We start from the raw sequence: 17,608 nt of genomic DNA on the forward strand, positions 1-17,608 counted from the left end.
TCCTATTGTAATTATATATCCTGTGTTAAACTTCAGGCTGACTTTATTCATTTCACACATTTTAAGTCATCCTGAAGAACTTACTAATGTTTCTCTTTTTCTAAAGTCACATAAGCAACCCAGCCCAAAACTCCTAATAGATGTTAGTGGGTGTATTTTTAAGTTTTTGTTTGTTTTACTGTCAGATGTTAGAATTTAAGGATTACTCAGTTGGTATTGTGGATAGTTATGTGCCTACACATACAATACAAGGAAAATGCTGATTAATCTGTAGATAAACGAAATAGTGAAGAGGTATAAAGGTCAGCAATGTTACTCGTATGGAATAAGAAAAATCCTAAAATCTTGTATTATGTCAGTACTCAGACTAGAGACCGTTTTGCGTTGCCATGAAAAATAAGGATGCAGTCATCATACACTCAGCAACATGGTGGAAGTCGTCCCTTTGTGTGCTGGCCCCACCCCCACTCCCACCCCCAAGTACAGGGATGTGAAGAATAAGGGCCTAACAAGTGCTTGCACTGGAGAACTCAGTGTTGAAGATGAGTGACAAATAGCAATGTATCATAGCTGTGAGGCATGCCTGGAATACTTCGTATGCCCAAAGGAAGAATGGGAATGGAGGGAAGAGGATATGGGGAGACAAAGATGAGGAAGTTTCCTTAGACATGGCCATACTTTGGTTGTTTTGAAGATTGTGTAGGAGTTGGTCATTTGAAGAGGTTGCAGGGAGAACGTGCAAAGGGACTGAGGGAGCCTTCCATGTTTGATGAACTGAAAGTCATTGGCAGCAGGGGAATCTGATGAGGAGGTGAGGTTCAACAGAAGTGGGCTCGGATACAAGGTAGGATATAAATCAGGGAGGGCCTTGATTGCCATCTTAAAGAACTTGGATTTTATCCTGAAGGTGAGGGGAATTCAGTTATCAAAACAGTTTATTTTGTTTTGACCTAGGAAGAATGCATTTTAGAAACCTGACTCTGATACAGCAGTGAGGAAGTCAGAGTCAAGAAGGGTGGAACTAGAATCAGGGAGACCATTTAGAACACCGCAGTGATGTGGGGCGGGGGCGGTGATAAAGGCCTGAACCAAAGTCAGAGCAGTAGGAATGGACAGATGGGCTGCCATAAAAGATGTCTGGAGGTTGGAGTAACAATGTGAGGGCCACTGGCTGGACCATGGTAGAGTCTGGACTTCATATAGACGTGGTATTTTCAGGGTTGCCACACGGACCTGCCGCAAAATGTACTCCCCATAAAATTGTGTGGTTCAGAGAGTGCTGTGTACAAGTTGGCCTGTGGGAACATTCCTTTAATTATAATTTCTTTAATGATGTTTTCCCAAGAGCCCCAAGAGAGATTAAGAGGCTATCTTTCATGCATGCGAAGCTCAGACTACACTGCCCATGCCCTAGTGACTGGCTTAAGATCTCAAACATGGAGCGTTGATGGATTGTGAATTTCCTACCTAATTACTAATTCTACAGTGTGGAGAAGGATATTAAAGTTTCATCTTCTAATTTAATAGCTGTTCCAAAACTGACATTGTTTCAAGTAACTTTTTTCCCTTTTTGGTCAAAGATCCATTATGCTAGGATAGGGTTTTCTTGAGATAAGACATTTTTGGAATCTCTCTTCATAAGAGAAGAATTGAGACCCCTGTCAACTTTCTGCAGGAGGATGCTGAGGTGACCAAAGCTTTTGAAGAAGATATAGAGACCCCACCTACAAGAAACATTCCTTCTCCTGGACAGCTGGACCCAGACACGCGGATCCCTGTGATAAATCTTGAAGACGGGACTAGGCTGGTGGGGGAGGACGCTCCTAAAAATAAGGATTTAGTTGAATGGCTGAAGCTGCATCCTACTTACACTGTTGATATGCCAAGTTATGTACCAGTAAGTACTACAGAGTTTAGTCGGGAGGAGTCCTGCGAGGACAGCCCTCGCAATTCACCTGTACAACATAGAGATCCCTGGTCCCTCCGCCTTTGCTTGAGTGTCTCCCCATCGCGAACGTTTTCAGTTTCTGTCGCTGTGTATTTTACGTTAGAGTAACCAGCTTCAGGGCTGACGGGCAACCTCGTAGTTATTTGAAGACGCCTGTTACGCACTTTCTTACTTTCTCCTTCCACCAAATAGACAAGATTTCTTCAGTTATTCTTTACATGGCCTGGTTTTCAGGTGGTCTCATGGGGATGACACTCATGAATGCACTTTAATTGGCCTCCAGACCAGGTCTGACCAACACAGAATACTATGAAGCTGTTACTTGCAGAAATTTGACTAGCTAATACAGCCCAGGACTTCATTAGCCTCTTTTTTTTTTTTTAAACAACTAATACTTATGCCTTACATTAAATGGTATCTCCAGATGATTTGTCACATAAACTGCTTGCTAGCTGGCCATGCAAATCTTTTACTCCCTATATGCTTAGTGACTGGTTTTTTAAAAACTTAAGTATAGGGGGCACCTGAGTGGCTCAGTCGGTGAAGCGTCTGCTTTCGGCTCAGGTCGTGATGCCAGGGTCCTGGGATCGAGTCCTGAGTAGGGCTCCCTGCTCAACAGAGAGTCTGCATCTCCCTCCCTCCCTCTCTCTCTCTCTCCCTCTCCCCTGCTTGTGCGCGCGCTCTCTCTCTCTGTCAACTAAATAAATATATACCTTTAAAAAAAATAATAAACACCTTAAGTGTAGGATTTCACATTTTATTTTGTTGAGTTCAGCTTGAGTTGAGTCCTTGCTGCTCAGAACGCCCCCTCCTGCACAGGTCTTTTGACCCCTTGGGTTGCCTCTCAGGTACAGTCTGTCATAGACGTGACGTCATCTCTGTGTTTGTCCAAGTCACAGTAGAAATTAGCAAAGGTACTTGAGAAAGTTTCCTTTAAAAATACCATGACTTGAAAATAAATAAATAAATAAATAAAAATACCATGACTTGGTTAAGAAAGATAAAAAAATAAAAATACCGTGACTTTGTTAAACATTGGAAGAAAAGACTTTAAGTGGGGTTATTGGTAGACAAAGGGAAAAGCGAATTCTCAGCTTACATGATCATTTAGTTCCTTAGTGTACAAAGCTAAAAATAGGAGTTTTTCCTTTTAAAGGAAAGTATGGTTTCTAATAACTAAAATGATTGCTGAAACTTGTATAGTAGTTAAAAATGGCTTGACTGAGGGTGCCTGGCTGGCTCAGTCAGTGGAGTGTGTGACTCTGGATCTCTGGGTCGTGAGTTCGAGCCCCACGTTGGGTGTAGAGATTACTTGGGGGAAAAAAAAAAGACTATGTTCTCTTTGTCAGTTATGCAGGAAAGAATAATTACTAAATACCATTTTACTAAATACATATCTTGGGTTTTTTTGCAGAAGAACGCGGATGTGCTGTTTTCCTCATTTCAGAAACCGAAACAGAAACGACATAGATGTCGAAACCCTAATAAATTGGATATAAACACTTTGACAGGAGAAGAAAGGGTGCCTGTTGTCAATAAACGAAATGGAAAGAAGGTGAACGTTTGGGAAAGGGAATTGATCTCCATGTGATTTCTTACCCCAGAAAGAAGCATTTTATCCTGACATCTTTTTAAGGAAAAACAATCATGTTTTTCCAGGATATCTGTATATGATACGTGTGTGTATATATAGGTGGGGCGGGGGGCAGGGGGGAATGTATGTGCTTTTAGATCATTTTCTAAATGCCTCTCTCCCCAGATGGGTGGAGCTATGGCGCCTCCAATGAAGGACCTGCCCAGGTGGCTGGAAGAGAACCCTGAATTTGCAGTCGCTCCGGACTGGACTGAGATAGTGAAGCAGTCTGTAAGTACATGCCACACTTCTGTCAGGACAGGTGTTTATACAAAACCGTTGTCCTGAGCCTTTCTTTCTTTTCTGTTGACCATGGATTATTCAATTATAACTTATCTTTAGCTTAAAGGAATTGACGTGTAATACATCCTCATTTCTTATATGAGTACATCATTAATCCAAAGTGGATTCATTGGACGGCTCTGATTTTAAAGGATTGTATAGAAATATACGTTCATAATCTCGTTAAGAGCCCACCTGTGGGATGGAATTCATGGTGGTTGAGATCATTAAGATTATTATTTTTTTTATAAAGCATACAGCAGTTTTGCCTGAAATTTTTTTCCTCTTTAACGTCTTTTTAATATTAATTTGTCAGTGTCTTGATTTCTTCTTGTTTATTTTTTTAAAAGTATACAATAAGATTACTTATTTTTCTTTTGTGTACAGTTCTATCAGTCTTAACACATGTAATTTCTTGAACCACCACCACAACCAAAATACAGACCAGTCCATCACCTTCCCCCACTTCTGAGTTCCCTTGTATTACTCTCCCCCACCCCCACCCCTGGCCCCTGGCAGCTGCTGATCTGTTCTGCATCCCAAGTTTTGTCTTTTTGAGGACGTCCTATAAGCAGAAGCATAAATGCTATAACCTTTTTAAGATGACTTCATATTGAGATTTATCCAAGTAGGTTGCACGTGTCAGCAGTTTGTTCCTTCTTACTGCTGAGCGTCCCTCCAGTGCGTGTGCGTGCCCCTGTGTGTGGTTATCCATCACCCAGAGAAGGACAGCTGGGTGGTTTCCAGACTTGGGCAAATAGGAGTACAGCTGCTAAAAACATTTGTTTTGGGGTGATCATAGTTTTTGTCTCTCCAGGGTAGATATTAAGATGTAATTTTAGTTAACGTTCCACATACTTTTCAACTTGCTCGTGATGTATTATTTCTCGAGTTAGTTACGGATGCTGATAATTTGACATCTCTTCCTCACCGGTAGAGTAGCCTGTAATAGTTTTTCTGCAATTCTGCATAATACAGTGAGTTCACGTGGTGCTAAAATATAGAAGTTTTGCTTTCCTAAGTCTGGCCAGCACGCTTAATTTAGAAGGGAAAAAGTTGCTGATGTACTTGCATCCAGAACGTCTGTTTTCAGTGCGTCACGAGGGCCCGCCCGGAAATTAAGTTTTGGCCAGCCGCATTTATAGCCACTGTTTGCCTGTCCGTTTGCTGCAGGGTTTTGTTCCCGAGTCCATGTTTGACCGCCTGCTCACCGGCCCCGTGGTGCGGGGGGAAGGAGCGAGCAGGCGAGGACGAAGGCCCAAGAGCGAGATCGCCCGGGCGGCGGCGGCGGCCGCGGCGGCGGCCTCCACGTCAGGCATCAACCCTCTGTTGGTGAACAGCCTGTTTGCTGGAATGGACCTCACAAGCCTTCAGAACCTCCAGAACCTGCAGTCTCTGCAGCTGGCGGGGCTCATGGGCTTCCCTCCGGGACTGGCCACGGCGGCCGCCGCCGGAGGCGACGCCAAGAACCCCGCGGCCGTGCTGCCGCTGATGCTGCCGGGCATGGCGGGCCTGCCCAACGTGTTCGGCCTGGGCGGGCTGCTCAACAGCCCCCTCTCCGCTGCCGCTGCTGGCAACGCCTCGGCTGCTTCGGGCCCGGGAGAGCCGGAAGACGGCACTTCCAAAGCCGAGGAGAAAGGCAACGAGAACGAGGACGAGAACAAAGACTCCGAGAAAAGCACAGACGCTGTTTCGGCTCCTGACTCTGCGAATGGATCTGTTGGTGCTGCTACTGCCCCGGCCGGATTGCCCTCCAACCCGCTCGCCTTCAACCCCTTCCTCCTGTCCACCATGGCGCCAGGCCTCTTCTACCCATCCATGTTTCTACCTCCGGGACTGGGGGGATTGACACTGCCTGGGTTCCCCGCGTTAGCAGGACTCCAGAACGCCGTGGGCGCCGGCGAAGAAAAGGCCCCCGGCAAGGCCGAGGGGGCCGCCTTCCAGGAGGAGGAGCACCTGGAAGGCAGCGACGCCGAGGAGAACCTGGACAAGACTGCGGAGTCCTCCATCTTCGAAGACGAAATAGCACAGGGTGAAGAGCTGGACTCGCTTGACGGGGGGGACGAACTAGAAAACAATGAAAATGATGAATAACCAGTACCAGTTCCAGTTCAAGTGTTTAAAACTTTTGACAAGTGGTAGTCCTACTGTTTACACTCACAGTTAATGTTCATACCTAGTTTTATAAGCTGTTCTGTAACATAGTGTAGCAAAAAAAGAAAAAAAAAAGAAGTCCAAGTCATGTTATACAGGTGTGTCAAAAGGTATCTTGGTCGTTAAGTATTGTGCAGTGCATTATTTATTACCCTAGGAGAGATGAAATTTGAGAGGCGATCGTGTCTTTTTAAGGAAACTTACATAATGCTCTGCTTTTTTTTTTTTTCCCTTTTGGTACCATCGGTATTATAATAAAGAGCAATTTGTAACTGAGTGGCACTAATGGAAGGAAGTGCTGCTCAAAGGAAGTATGAAGTTATATATTTAATTTTTTAATTTTAATTTTTTTGCTGTGAAGGTCAAGATGAAATTTACCGTACATATCATACTTGCTCATTGGTTTCCCTTTTGACCGTATGGGGGTTCCCACACTTGCGCGTCCACACACATCCATACACTCTGACAATCCCCACGTTAGTGTGAACGTCTCTGTCCCGAGGCGCAGCAATAATAAGGCAGCTGTTGAATGTGAAGGGTCCCTTTGGAAATTAACCTACCGGGAGGGTTCTTGCCAGACAGAACTACAGTTCCATTGTCTCGTGGTCTTGTAATGCACTGGTATAAGCAAAATAAATAGGTGAATAAATAAAGAGTGAGAGAAGAGAGAATCAGGTACCTTTTTTAAATTAAAGGACTTTGTTACTTTAGCCACAAAGCTAAAACAGCATTACCTCAGCTCTAAACTAGCCTTGAAGTTTACAGACATGACTTTGTAAATGTATTGTTTTTCTTTGTTGTGATGTCCTTTTATTTTTTTCTTTGAAAACTGCTATCATGTAAGATAAAATGTAAATTGCTGCCAACTGTAGTAATGATGCTTTTAATAAAAGTGACCCATGATATGCAGAGATGTAATTATAGAATGTAGTATGTAGGGGAACTGGTGTTCACTCTATTTTTTGTATTCGCAATAGATGCAAATACAGCATTCTGGCCTTTGTACAGTTTCTTGATATATCCTCTTATGCTAGATTAGCTGTTAGTAATACGCTAAACTGATTGTCTTCGGACTAGACAGGAAGAAAAACCTTAAATTACCTTCACATAATTCCACTCCAGATATCTCCACAGAACCACACACAAAAACCTCCTATTACTCCCTCAAAAGGGCATCTGAGACTGAGAATACTTTAAAATGTGTGCAGCGTCTGATAATGTGGTACACTAAAGAACAAAAGGGCAAAAGAAAAATGAGGCTTTAATAGGCAGAATATCTAGGTCATTTATCCTTGGTTAATGGGTAGAAAAACACAATGCCGGAGTGTCAGCAAGGGACACAAAGGCGCTCCGGTGTCCCGCGGACCGGTGCTTGATGCCAGAAACGGTGTGGAAAACCCATGTGGAATTAAAAGGGGCCCACTTAAGCCGCCGCGTGCGCACGCGCTCAGGCTGGGGAGCTGCTGATGTGAGCACCCCTTCGTGACCTCTGATATTTGAGGTTAAATATAATTTGAGAGCTACTGTTTTCACCTTTTATGTCACCTGACCGAACACAAAGCCGTATTTCCGTGCAGCTGGAAAGGGAGAGGAAGGGATGTGGATGGAGTTGTTCTGTGTGTGTTGCCTCCGTCCACGCCCTACACACACACACACACACACACACACACACACACACACGTAGTCCATCCCCCACCGGATGTGTTACAAGACAGACTGTCTGAATTCCTTGTAGACAGTAAGATTCAGTTAATTTTTACCCCAAGATGGAAAATCTACCCATCTGATTCTGGAAAAGGAACAACTCGAAGCCTCCCTGTTACCCTATGGTTGCTTTTATCCACCATCCTTACTGTTCTCTCTTGAAAGTTAACAAATGGGTAGTGTGCACCGGAGGGAAAAGTGCCTTTAAGAGAATATTCTTCTGAAATGGAACTCTTTGAACATGGTGGGGGGGGGGGGGGGGGGAAGACTAGATCCGCACAAAGTATAGGGAGTTTTAATATTTAAAACAAAGATTTTTTTTTTTTAGGCCTTAAAATAAGACGTTAGGTAGGGAGAGTATGTTTAGTAAAATGAGTCCGAGAAGGGCCTTTTTCTAAAATAGTTTATAGCACTGAAGTTTTCCTATGACCTTGGGTAAATAGAACACACGACGAGACTCTCTGTTCCAGAAGAAAATGCCAAGAGCAAAGGCATCGGTTGCTTGTGGCCAGAAGGAACCCTGAGTTGAGAGATGGGTCACCAGCTGGCTCTGTGGTATCTGGGATTTATTTGTTAACACGGCTTTAAAGTCATTCAGATTTCCATGTTGGAAAATGCATTTTTTTTTCCTTCTAATGGTATCAATTCTTAATGTTAGATCTTGAATTTACCTAAGACATATTTTAAATTCAGTCTGACCCTTAATAACTAGTGTTCGTTGTGTGCTGAGTGTCGGTAAAGTACTGAGGTGTGCTACATGCTTCGCATGGCATCGCTGCCCCATCTCCCTTCTCTGAGAGGGAAGTGCTTTTTCTTCTGGGGGAAACTGAGCCTTACAGAGGTTTGGGAGTTGGCCAGCGGTAAAGATAGGAGCTGGGTCAGAACTCAGGCAGTTTGACATCAGAATCTATTACTTACGGTCCCCAAAATACGGCTCTGTTGGGTCTCTGAAAGACAATTATTACATCATGATGATGTGAAGTGTTTGGGGCTTCTCTATTTTTACAACCCCCCCCCCCCCAATCCATAAGGGGTCTTAAGTTTCAGACTGGGAATTAAGAGAAAGCCTATGTCAAGTAGAACAGTGTGAGCTCTGGCTATGGAAACTTGAGTCCCAGTTACCTCATTTAAATTTGGGTTTATCTTGTGCCATGAATATTTCCATTTTATAAAGCAATCAAGTCTTTGGAAAAGATAAGCTTACTCAGGCTTCCGAGTTAGTAAATTGCTGGTATTTGAACCCAGATTGATCCCACTCCAAAGCCCAGGCACTTAACTGCCGAGCCAGTGTAATTTTCATCAACAAACATTTGTGGGGTGCTATGTGCTAGATGCGGTTTTAGTGGCAAGAATATCGCAATGAAAACAAAAACAGACTAGTCCCCTACTGTCATGGAGCTTACATTCGAGTAAAAGAGACAGGTGATAAGCAGATTACACATAAAACTTTTATAGATCAGGGAAGACTATTAAATAATGCAATGGGGCGGTCAGGGAGGGGCACAGTGGAGGAGGCAGCTCCGCTTACTGCCTGAGTGATGAGAAGCGGGAGCCAGATGAAGATCTGGCTAGAGGATGTTCCAGGCAAAGGGAAGAGACCAGTGCAAAGACCCTGAGTTAGAGAGTGTGCTTGGAAGACGGGGCTTCTCGGGCAGCCTCTCTACCTAGAAGAAGAGGGAGGCAGGGACCAGGAGGGCCCTGTTGGAGGGCTTGGATTTCCTTTTAGGTGCTGTAGAAAGTGCTTGGGAGGTTTTGTGCAGGAAAGCGGTGTGATTAAATTCATCTTTTTAAAATAAATAATCACAGTGGCTGCAACATGAAAAAAAATTACTTGTAATGAGGAGCCGGGACTTCTAGTCGGGAAGCTGCTGTGGTAGTCTTGGATCAAGGAAGTGGTGCAAATAGAGGCGGAAAGCCGTGGGTGGATTTGGGATACATTTCAGAGAGCTAGAGCCTCCAGTTTAAATTATGTGAATAATTTGAATTAACTTCGGGATTACTCCTGAAATATACCCAAAGGTGAAACCGATGTTGGCTATGCTTTTTTTTTTTTTTTTTTAAGGAATTGGACAATTAGTGTTACAAGAAAAGATACTGGGAACAGAAAAATTTCCTTCCATGTTCTGTTACGAAATTCTCTCTTCAGTGAAAATTGTTAATTATCTTTGGGAAGAGTTCTTAGACATTATTTCTAACAGGTAGATAGGGGCGGTAAGAGCGTATGTGCATTGTTGAAGTGATGTGTGCATGTGGTGAACATCACTGTGCATCTATAGCCATCAATAAATTTAAATTAGGAAGCAAAACAATGTAAATGACTTCTACTAACAAGCACTTAAAAGTTAGAATATATCTTATTCATTCAACTGGGCTCTCTAATGAGCAATTTTATGTATTTTCTTAGCACAGATAAGATTTACCACAGTTTTATAGATGTTTTATAGGAAAGTAAACTACATTTGGCAAAATAGAAGAATAGATTACCCTCTGGAATATTTAGTGTAAGACTCCTTCAGCGAAAAGCATTTCATCATTGAATTTTTTGTTGGGAGAGTCACCCAATTTGGAGATTTTTCTGGTGGGGGTTAGGATGATGATTTACAAAGTAGTTTGGACGATTTAAGTCATTTATATGTTTTAAGGTTTCTCCTTAACTTTCCTCTTGCTCCCATTCTTATTCTTGAGTCTCTAAACCAAAACCAAAACAACTCCTTGTGTATGTGTGTTGGCAATGTAGCTCTAATCTTCCAATGGGTCTGTTGATCTGCAGATCTTCCTTTGGATCTACCAATGTAGAGTTGAATTTTAATTTCTATCTCCTTAATGAATGAATGTTTACCATGTAATTTAAATGAAGTCGGAGACTAGGGTAATGACAATTAAAACTTCAAATACAGTCTTCTTTCATCGGACATCTTTATCTTCAGAAGCATTGACTCATATAATTTGTTTAGCTCCTAAGCTGGTTGAAATTTTCATCAACTGAACAAACGTGGCAGAACCCACCTCCAAATGCTTACAGATAGTTATTTAAGTGTTCTGGTGTCTCCCCACCAGATTCCTTCCCATGAACCTTTCTTATTCATGAGGTCTTTCCGGGCTCCGGGTTAAACATCATGGGGAATTTTGAGTTAGAGCTAAAGGACAACATAATAGGTTCCTAATGTATAATAAAGACAAAACCAAAGTCAAAATACTATTTAGGAACCACTTCATGCTGTACTTTAGGTGGCTCCCTCCGTTGTCCGTTGCCCACGCCCATGCCCATCTCGATCTGAAAGCTCGATTTCAAAATTGCAATGAGAGAAACCTGATTCTCTTGTGACAAGATCCAGGTCCTGCGGTGGCTTCACACCCTTTGCAGCCCCAAACCACCTCGTCATTGTCAGCCGCAGCTCAAGAGACTTCACCTTGGACATTGGCTGGATGATCGAAAGCTTCGGCAGGCTGTAAATGTCATAGTTGGGAGAGTACGTGTCCTGTTTTAAAACAAAAAATTCATCCTGTCCGACATGTTCCACCATGTTTCCTTAGGAGTCAGGAAGCTCTTCGCATTTTAGAATTCAGCATTTTCATTTGCTAAAGGGCACCTGTGAGCTAATCCACACCACACCCCAGTGAGGTAGGTCCATGTTCTTGCCGCCTCCCCTATTTAGCGGGGGGGGGGGGGGGGGGGGGGGGGTGCTGTCACTGTCCAGGGCCATGTGGACAGACAAGTGTGGTGGAGGAACTAGAATTGAGGCTTCTCCAGTGTAAGTTGTGTGTTAGTGGTGGACTGTCTTAAGTAAGCACCTGTCGTTCATGTAAGCTTAGGCCTACAAAAAAACCCCAAACTTAAAATAAAATAAGCTACACACTCTCTTAAGAACAACTGATGTTATCTGAAGAACAAACTGGAAGGTTCCAGAATCTCATGCTGCAAGACAAAAGTGCTAGTGAAGGATGACTGAAAGATGTTTAAAAAAAGAAAAATGTTTAAGTAATCACGAGCAGGCTTCACATCCATGTTGATTTTAGGATATAACCTATGCAACTGATTGACAGTCGACATATATTTGCACCATTATTGAAGCTTATTCTCTTGGCTCTTTGGACAGCGGACCTTGTATCTGGCCCTAAACGGCAGGCCTGGCGGAGCCTGGAACTTCAAGTCCCTGCAAGGATGGGAAATGGACCCCAGCAGAACGGGAGGGCTTCCTCAGCCTCCCCCAGCCCCGCCCCCCCCCCCCCAGGCTTCCCCGGGCTGTTGGAGCCCTCAAAGCAGATTTGCATATCTGTAGCTGCCCAGCTAATGTGCTCTCCCTAGCTGGGGGCCCTGCGAGGCGACTCCAGGATCCTTTCCATCTTATTGTAAGAGTTCCTGGAAAATGAGAGGCAGCCATTGTGTCTGACTGCCGAGGCATTGTTCTTCCCCAGACGAAGCTGGCCTGTCTCTCAGCTCCTCGCTCTCCGCTCCTTCAGCCATGGCTAGCTGTGCGCGGCAGCTGGACTGCCTCGGAATAGCCTGCAGGCTTATGTAAGAGCCATCTGAAAGTCTCCCTTTCTCCTTTCCTCTGCAAAATGTAAAGTTGCAAACAAACCCCCGGCCCCGCTTCTGTGAGTCCCACTCGGAACAGCGCCTGCGTGCTCTGAGAGAATCCAGCGATGGCGACTCCATGACAATGTGCCAGGTGCTCCCTCTCGCTCACTCTCTCCCTCAGCCCCCGGCCCGCTCTTCTTCTTCTTCTTCTTTTTTTTCGTAATATTTAAGACGGGTAATTTTTTTTTTTGAAGATTTGAGAGCACGTGTGTGGGGCGGGGGAGGGGCGGAGGGGTAGGGAGAGAGAAACTCAAGCGGACTCTGCCTTGAGCGCAGAGCCCTACGGGACCCAAGAGCCGGACGCTTAACCTTAGCCGCCTGCGCCACCGGGCGCCCGGCCCCCAGCCCTCTCAGGAGAAAAGAATTGCACTGGCCATCCAGACCCACGGCCCTGGGAGGGAGACCACCATTAAAGCCGCAAACGCCCCTTTATGTTCCATCCGGAAAGCTGTGTATTGACCGGCGAGGTCCAAGTGTCAGCTGTGGCTCACCACGCACCCCCGCGTGCTGGGGACCGTTCCGCGGTACACCCGAATGCCGTTTATGATGTCAGGCAAACAAAAGCCTTTGTATCTCTGTGAGTTTTTCATGTGGTTTGGGAGCAGGCCAAATGAAGGAAACAACACTGACCCTGCGAGAGGTGGGAAGGAAGGAGGACACCGGGGTGTAAGATGCACGCACGTAGAAAAGCCACTCTGCCGGTCCTGGCTTGTTTCTCTGCGATGTGGAGCTCAGATGACCAAATGGCTGAAATCTCTCCAGCTGAGTTTCAAACACCTCGTGTTTCAAACAGCCCTATACTTTGGTGTGTCAGAAAGCCTCGTGTGAGTAGCTGCCCATGCGATTTTGTGCGCGGAGGCGTGGGCGAGCAGGGGACACGGAGAGGACGGGCCGCCCGGCCACGCCCTGGGACACGTGCCCGGAGATGCCACCCGCAGGGGGATGTGGCGCAGTTGTTCCCATGGGGGTACGGGGCGAGGGGCCTCTCCCAGCCCTCGAGGGGACCCTGAGAGGCCCCCAGAACTTGAGGGGTTAGCCAGACTCTAGTTTGAATAGCCGTTAGAGCTGCAGCTGATCCTGGCCGGTTGATTGTCAGTTGTTGGCTAAATGGATTGAAAAATCACGAAGATCCCGAGCCCATACATCCTGGGAGAGGGCAGGTGACATGACTGTTTGTCCTCAGCTCCAGGTAATTTTAGCTCCTTGCACCTGACAACCTCACCCAGAGCGCAAACAGCTTAAACTAATCTTATTTTACTTGAAGGTGAGCCATCAAGGCTTCTGAATTATTGCCAGGAAAAAAAAAACAAACCACAAAATTTAGAAACTTAGGTTAAAGGACTTGCACATCAGCCTCTCCTGTATGAACGTGGTCCTGACGCCCGCCACCTCTCTAGACAGTGCCACCACCAGCAATCTAAAAATGGCTCCAGCAGGGGTCGAGAATAGCATCCTTGCTGCCAGGGTCCACAAGCTGATTTCCTTCGAGGCTTGGACACTCTTGCCAGATGGATTCAAGGCAGCCATTTTGTGCTTCCTACATGAAGCCTCCTCTCTCTCAAGGACAAATGTCAGGGAGTCTTTTTGTGTATTAAGGACACTTTTTTTTAAAGCTTGCTAGAGAAAGGGAATAATAGGCATCATTCTTGTCCTTAAGCAGCAATCAATTGGCAAATATTTAATGTGCAGCTGGAGGGTGTGTCAGGGGGATGGGGGTGAGGGACAAAGAATGTAGTCAGGGTCCTTGCTCTCAAGGGCCTTCACATCTCGCTGCCTGACGTAGTTTATATAAATAACACATAGCTGGCTGCAATTTACAGATTTCAAAGCATGCATGCATTATCTCCACTGATACAACTTTGAAATCGCAAGTTTGTTGTGACTTCAGAGATGAAAGATATTAGGTCTCGGCAATCCAAGGTTAGCAAGTGGCTTAGTTGGGTCTTACAGGCAGGTCTTTGGACTCTAAACTCAGAGGTCTTTGTACCACACTATGACACCAAACGGGCCACCCGCCCTAGGCAGCCTGGCAGTCCTGCACAGCGAGGGCCCCGGACGCCTCTCTGAGCCTCACTTTCATTTGTAAATCTGGAATAATAATACTAACACCAATCATGATCATGCCTTCCCTGTATGTTGTGTGAGGATTACAAAGAGTGAATATGCAAAGTCCTTAGGGTCTGGGGCTGAATTCACACTCGATGAATGTAAGAATGACTTACACCCGTCATCATCTAATGAGTTCCAAAAGAAAGCCGCTTCAGAGAGTGCAGTCTAAAAGCACTGACGAGGGACGCCTGGGTGGCTCAGTCGGTTAAGCGTCTGCCTTCGGCTCAGGTCATAGTCCCCAGGGTCCTGGGATCGAGCCCCGCATTGGGCTCCCTGCTCAGCGGGGAGCATGCTTCTCCCTCTCCCTCTGCCTGCCGCTCCCCCTGCTTGTGCTCCTTGTCAAATAAATTAAAATCTTAAATAAATAAATAAATAAATACATACATACATACATACATACAAGCACTGACAAAGTGGCTGGGGTGACCTGGTCGGTGGGGAACGTCTGCAGAAATGAGGCTGATGGCGTCCGGCTGAGAGCAGTGCAGAGCTTGGAGGAGGGACTCAGGCTGGATATGACTCTCGCAGGACTCTGGCTCTCAAACTCTGAAGACGAGTACGGCTAGCCCTGGGACCTTGCGCATATTCACATTTGATTACGAATTTTTTTCCCCAAAACTTCACAAAATACGGCATAGTCTTACTCCCTCTCATATACTCAAATCCTTTCTGTTGTGTTTTATTTCAGTAAAAAATAAATGGTCATGCCTGTCTAAATGGATTATATGATTCAGTAAGAGGTGAGGGCCTGCTCCTTGAAAAATCGTGCTTTAAACAAGAATTCTTTTTTTTTTTTAGATTTTACTTATCTATTTGACAGAGAGAGACACGGTGAGAGAGGGAACACAAGCAGGGGGAGCGGGAGAGGGAGAAGCTGCGGGGCTCGATCCCAGGACCCCGGGATCATGACCTGAGCCAAAGGCAGACGCTTAACAACTGAGCCACCCAGGCGCCCCTAAACAAGAGTTCTTAACCTGGGTCCCTGGATGGGCTTTGTGGCAGGGAGGTGAAGGTGGCCTCAAATCTCCTGAAGTTGATGCACAATGGTATGTGTGTATTTTTCTGGAAAGAGTGTCCCTCAGTTTTCACGTGGTCCTCAAACACCTCTTTTTTTTTTCTTTTCTTTTTTTTTAGAGAGAGAGAGCAGGAGAACGGAGGGGCAGAGGGAGGGGGAGAGAGAGAATCTCCAGCAAACTCCCCGATGATGGGCTCAGAGCCCAATCCAGGGCTCGATCTCACAACCCTGAGATCATGATCTGAGCTGAAATAAAGAGTTGGACGCTTAACTGAGGCTAGCCAGGCCTTCAGCGGGTAGTGTGAAAGAGGCCGAAAATTCGATCTGAGTAGAATGGGGCTCGCTTTTAAGCGGAGTATCCCTCCACATGCTGCTGGGTGGGCCCGCCTCTCCGCTGTGGAAGGGCCCACGGTCACGGCTGCCTTCCATGGGCCACGGGGATGGTAAGAGCACCCGCCAAGTGGGCCTGTTCTGAAGACTGAGTGAGATCATGCGTGTAGTACTGAAGAGCTGACACACAGGACACACTCTTCCACAATGTCAACTATTGTGCACGCTGTCTTTGCATGGTGACGGGCCTACAGAGAAGGTTGTCCCCATTGTATCAGCCCAGCTGTGCGTTGTGTGTTTGAGTGGAATGAAATTGTTCCCTCTTTCATGAGCATGGAGGCCGATAGAAATTCAGGACCCTCTGGGGAAGGAAAAAGGCCTTTTTGCATATGTTGCTTGCCTTTGGGGGAGTCCAAATTTCTGCCTTCTTATGTAAATCCACTGCCTCGGTGGCCACCATGCTGCTCAGTCCCGAATGCTAGGGCCCCATGTAGAAGTAACACCGTGGGTGGAGGTGGCAGATTTAGGCTGTGCTGGACTCCATTCAGCGATGGGACCAGGTCCTGGGCTCTGACGAGTTGGGTGAGAGTGCAAGCAAACAGGTCCTCTGCCAGGAACCAGCTCTTGTTCTCCAAAGATTAGTTTAAAAGGACACGGAGGCGCCTGGGTGGCTCAGTTGGTTGGGCGACTGCCTTCGGCTCAGGTCATGGTCCTGGAGTCCCGGGATCGAGTCCCACATCAGGCTCCCTGCTCGGTGGGGAGTCTGCTTCTCCCTCTGACCCTCCTCCCTCTCATGCTGTCTCTCGTTCTCTCTCTCTCAAATAAATAAATAAAATCTTTAAAAAAAAAAAAAAAAAAAAGACACGGAGACAAAGGTTTTGCTGATTTTAACAGCTCACACCTGGTAAAGAATGAAGATTTATACACCTGTAAGTACTGAGCCCATTTGTTTTTAATTGGGTGTTTTTTATAACATTGTGTGTTACAGGCTGAATTGTGTCCTGCCCCTCTTCATGTATTGAAGCCCTAACCCTCAGTAGGTCAGAATGTGGCCCTATTTAAAAATACAGTCTTGGGGGGTGCCTGGGTGGCTCAGTTGGTTAAGCGACTGCCTTCGGCTCAGGTCATGATCCTGGAGTCCCCGGATCGAGTCCCGCATCGGGCTCCCTGCTCTGCAGGGAGTCTGCTTCTCCCTCTGACCCTCCCCCCTCTCATGTGCTCTCTCTCTCCTCTCATCCTCTCTCTCAAATAAATAAATAAAATCTTTAAAAAAAAAAATACAGTCTTGGGGACGCCTGGGTGGCTCAGTCGTTAACCATCTGCCTTCGGCTCAGGTCATGATCCCAGGGTCCTGGGATCAAGTCCCTGCATCGGGCTCGCTGCTCAGGGGGGAGGTTGCCTCTCCCTCTGCCTGCCGCTCCCCCCTGCTTGTGCTCTCTAATCTCTCTGACAAATAAATAAATAAAATCTTAAAAAAAAAATAGGGTCTTTAGAAAGGTAATTAAGGTAAAATGAGGTCACAGGGGCAACCCTAATCTGATATGACTGGTGTCCTTATAAGAACACAGAGGGAAGACCGTGTGAGGACACAGGGAGAGGACAGCCTTCTGTGAGCCAAGGGGAGAGGTCTCAGAGGGAACCCAGCCTGATGACAGCTTGGTCTTGGACTTCTAGCCTTTAGAACTGTGGGAGAATAAATTGGTTGAAGCCACGCAATCTATGATACTTTGTTACAGTGGCGCTAGCAAACAAATACCCCGTGTTTTTTATGAATTCATCTAGTAACAGTTTACAAGTCTGGCCACCCACCTAAGAAAAGGAAAAAGTAAAAAACCATCTTGCAGAAGTAAAACA

At 45.8% G+C, this 17,608-nt stretch overlaps 1 protein-coding gene across 5 annotated transcripts in view; it reads left to right on the top strand.

Moving 5' to 3' along the window:
* CHD7 (chromodomain helicase DNA binding protein 7) overlaps window positions 1–6,272 on the top strand; it is a 185,695-nt gene extending 179,423 nt beyond the window's left edge. For all 5 annotated transcript variants that reach the window (XM_032421834.1, XM_032421838.1, XM_032421837.1 and 2 more), the window contains exons 35-38: window positions 1,676–1,897; window positions 3,363–3,503; window positions 3,708–3,812; window positions 5,037–6,272. In XM_032421834.1, the coding sequence (XP_032277725.1) occupies window positions 1,676–1,897; window positions 3,363–3,503; window positions 3,708–3,812; window positions 5,037–5,957 (1,389 nt within the window). In that variant the 3' untranslated portion in view covers window positions 5,958–6,272. The remainder of the gene's footprint in view (window positions 1–1,675; window positions 1,898–3,362; window positions 3,504–3,707; window positions 3,813–5,036) is intronic.
* Window positions 6,273–17,608: the final 11,336 nt, after the last annotated feature.

Source organism: Phoca vitulina, unplaced genomic scaffold (assembly GCF_004348235.1).
Source record: "Phoca vitulina isolate PV1807 unplaced genomic scaffold, GSC_HSeal_1.0 scaffold25, whole genome shotgun sequence".
NCBI lineage: Eukaryota > Metazoa > Chordata > Mammalia > Carnivora > Phocidae > Phoca > Phoca vitulina.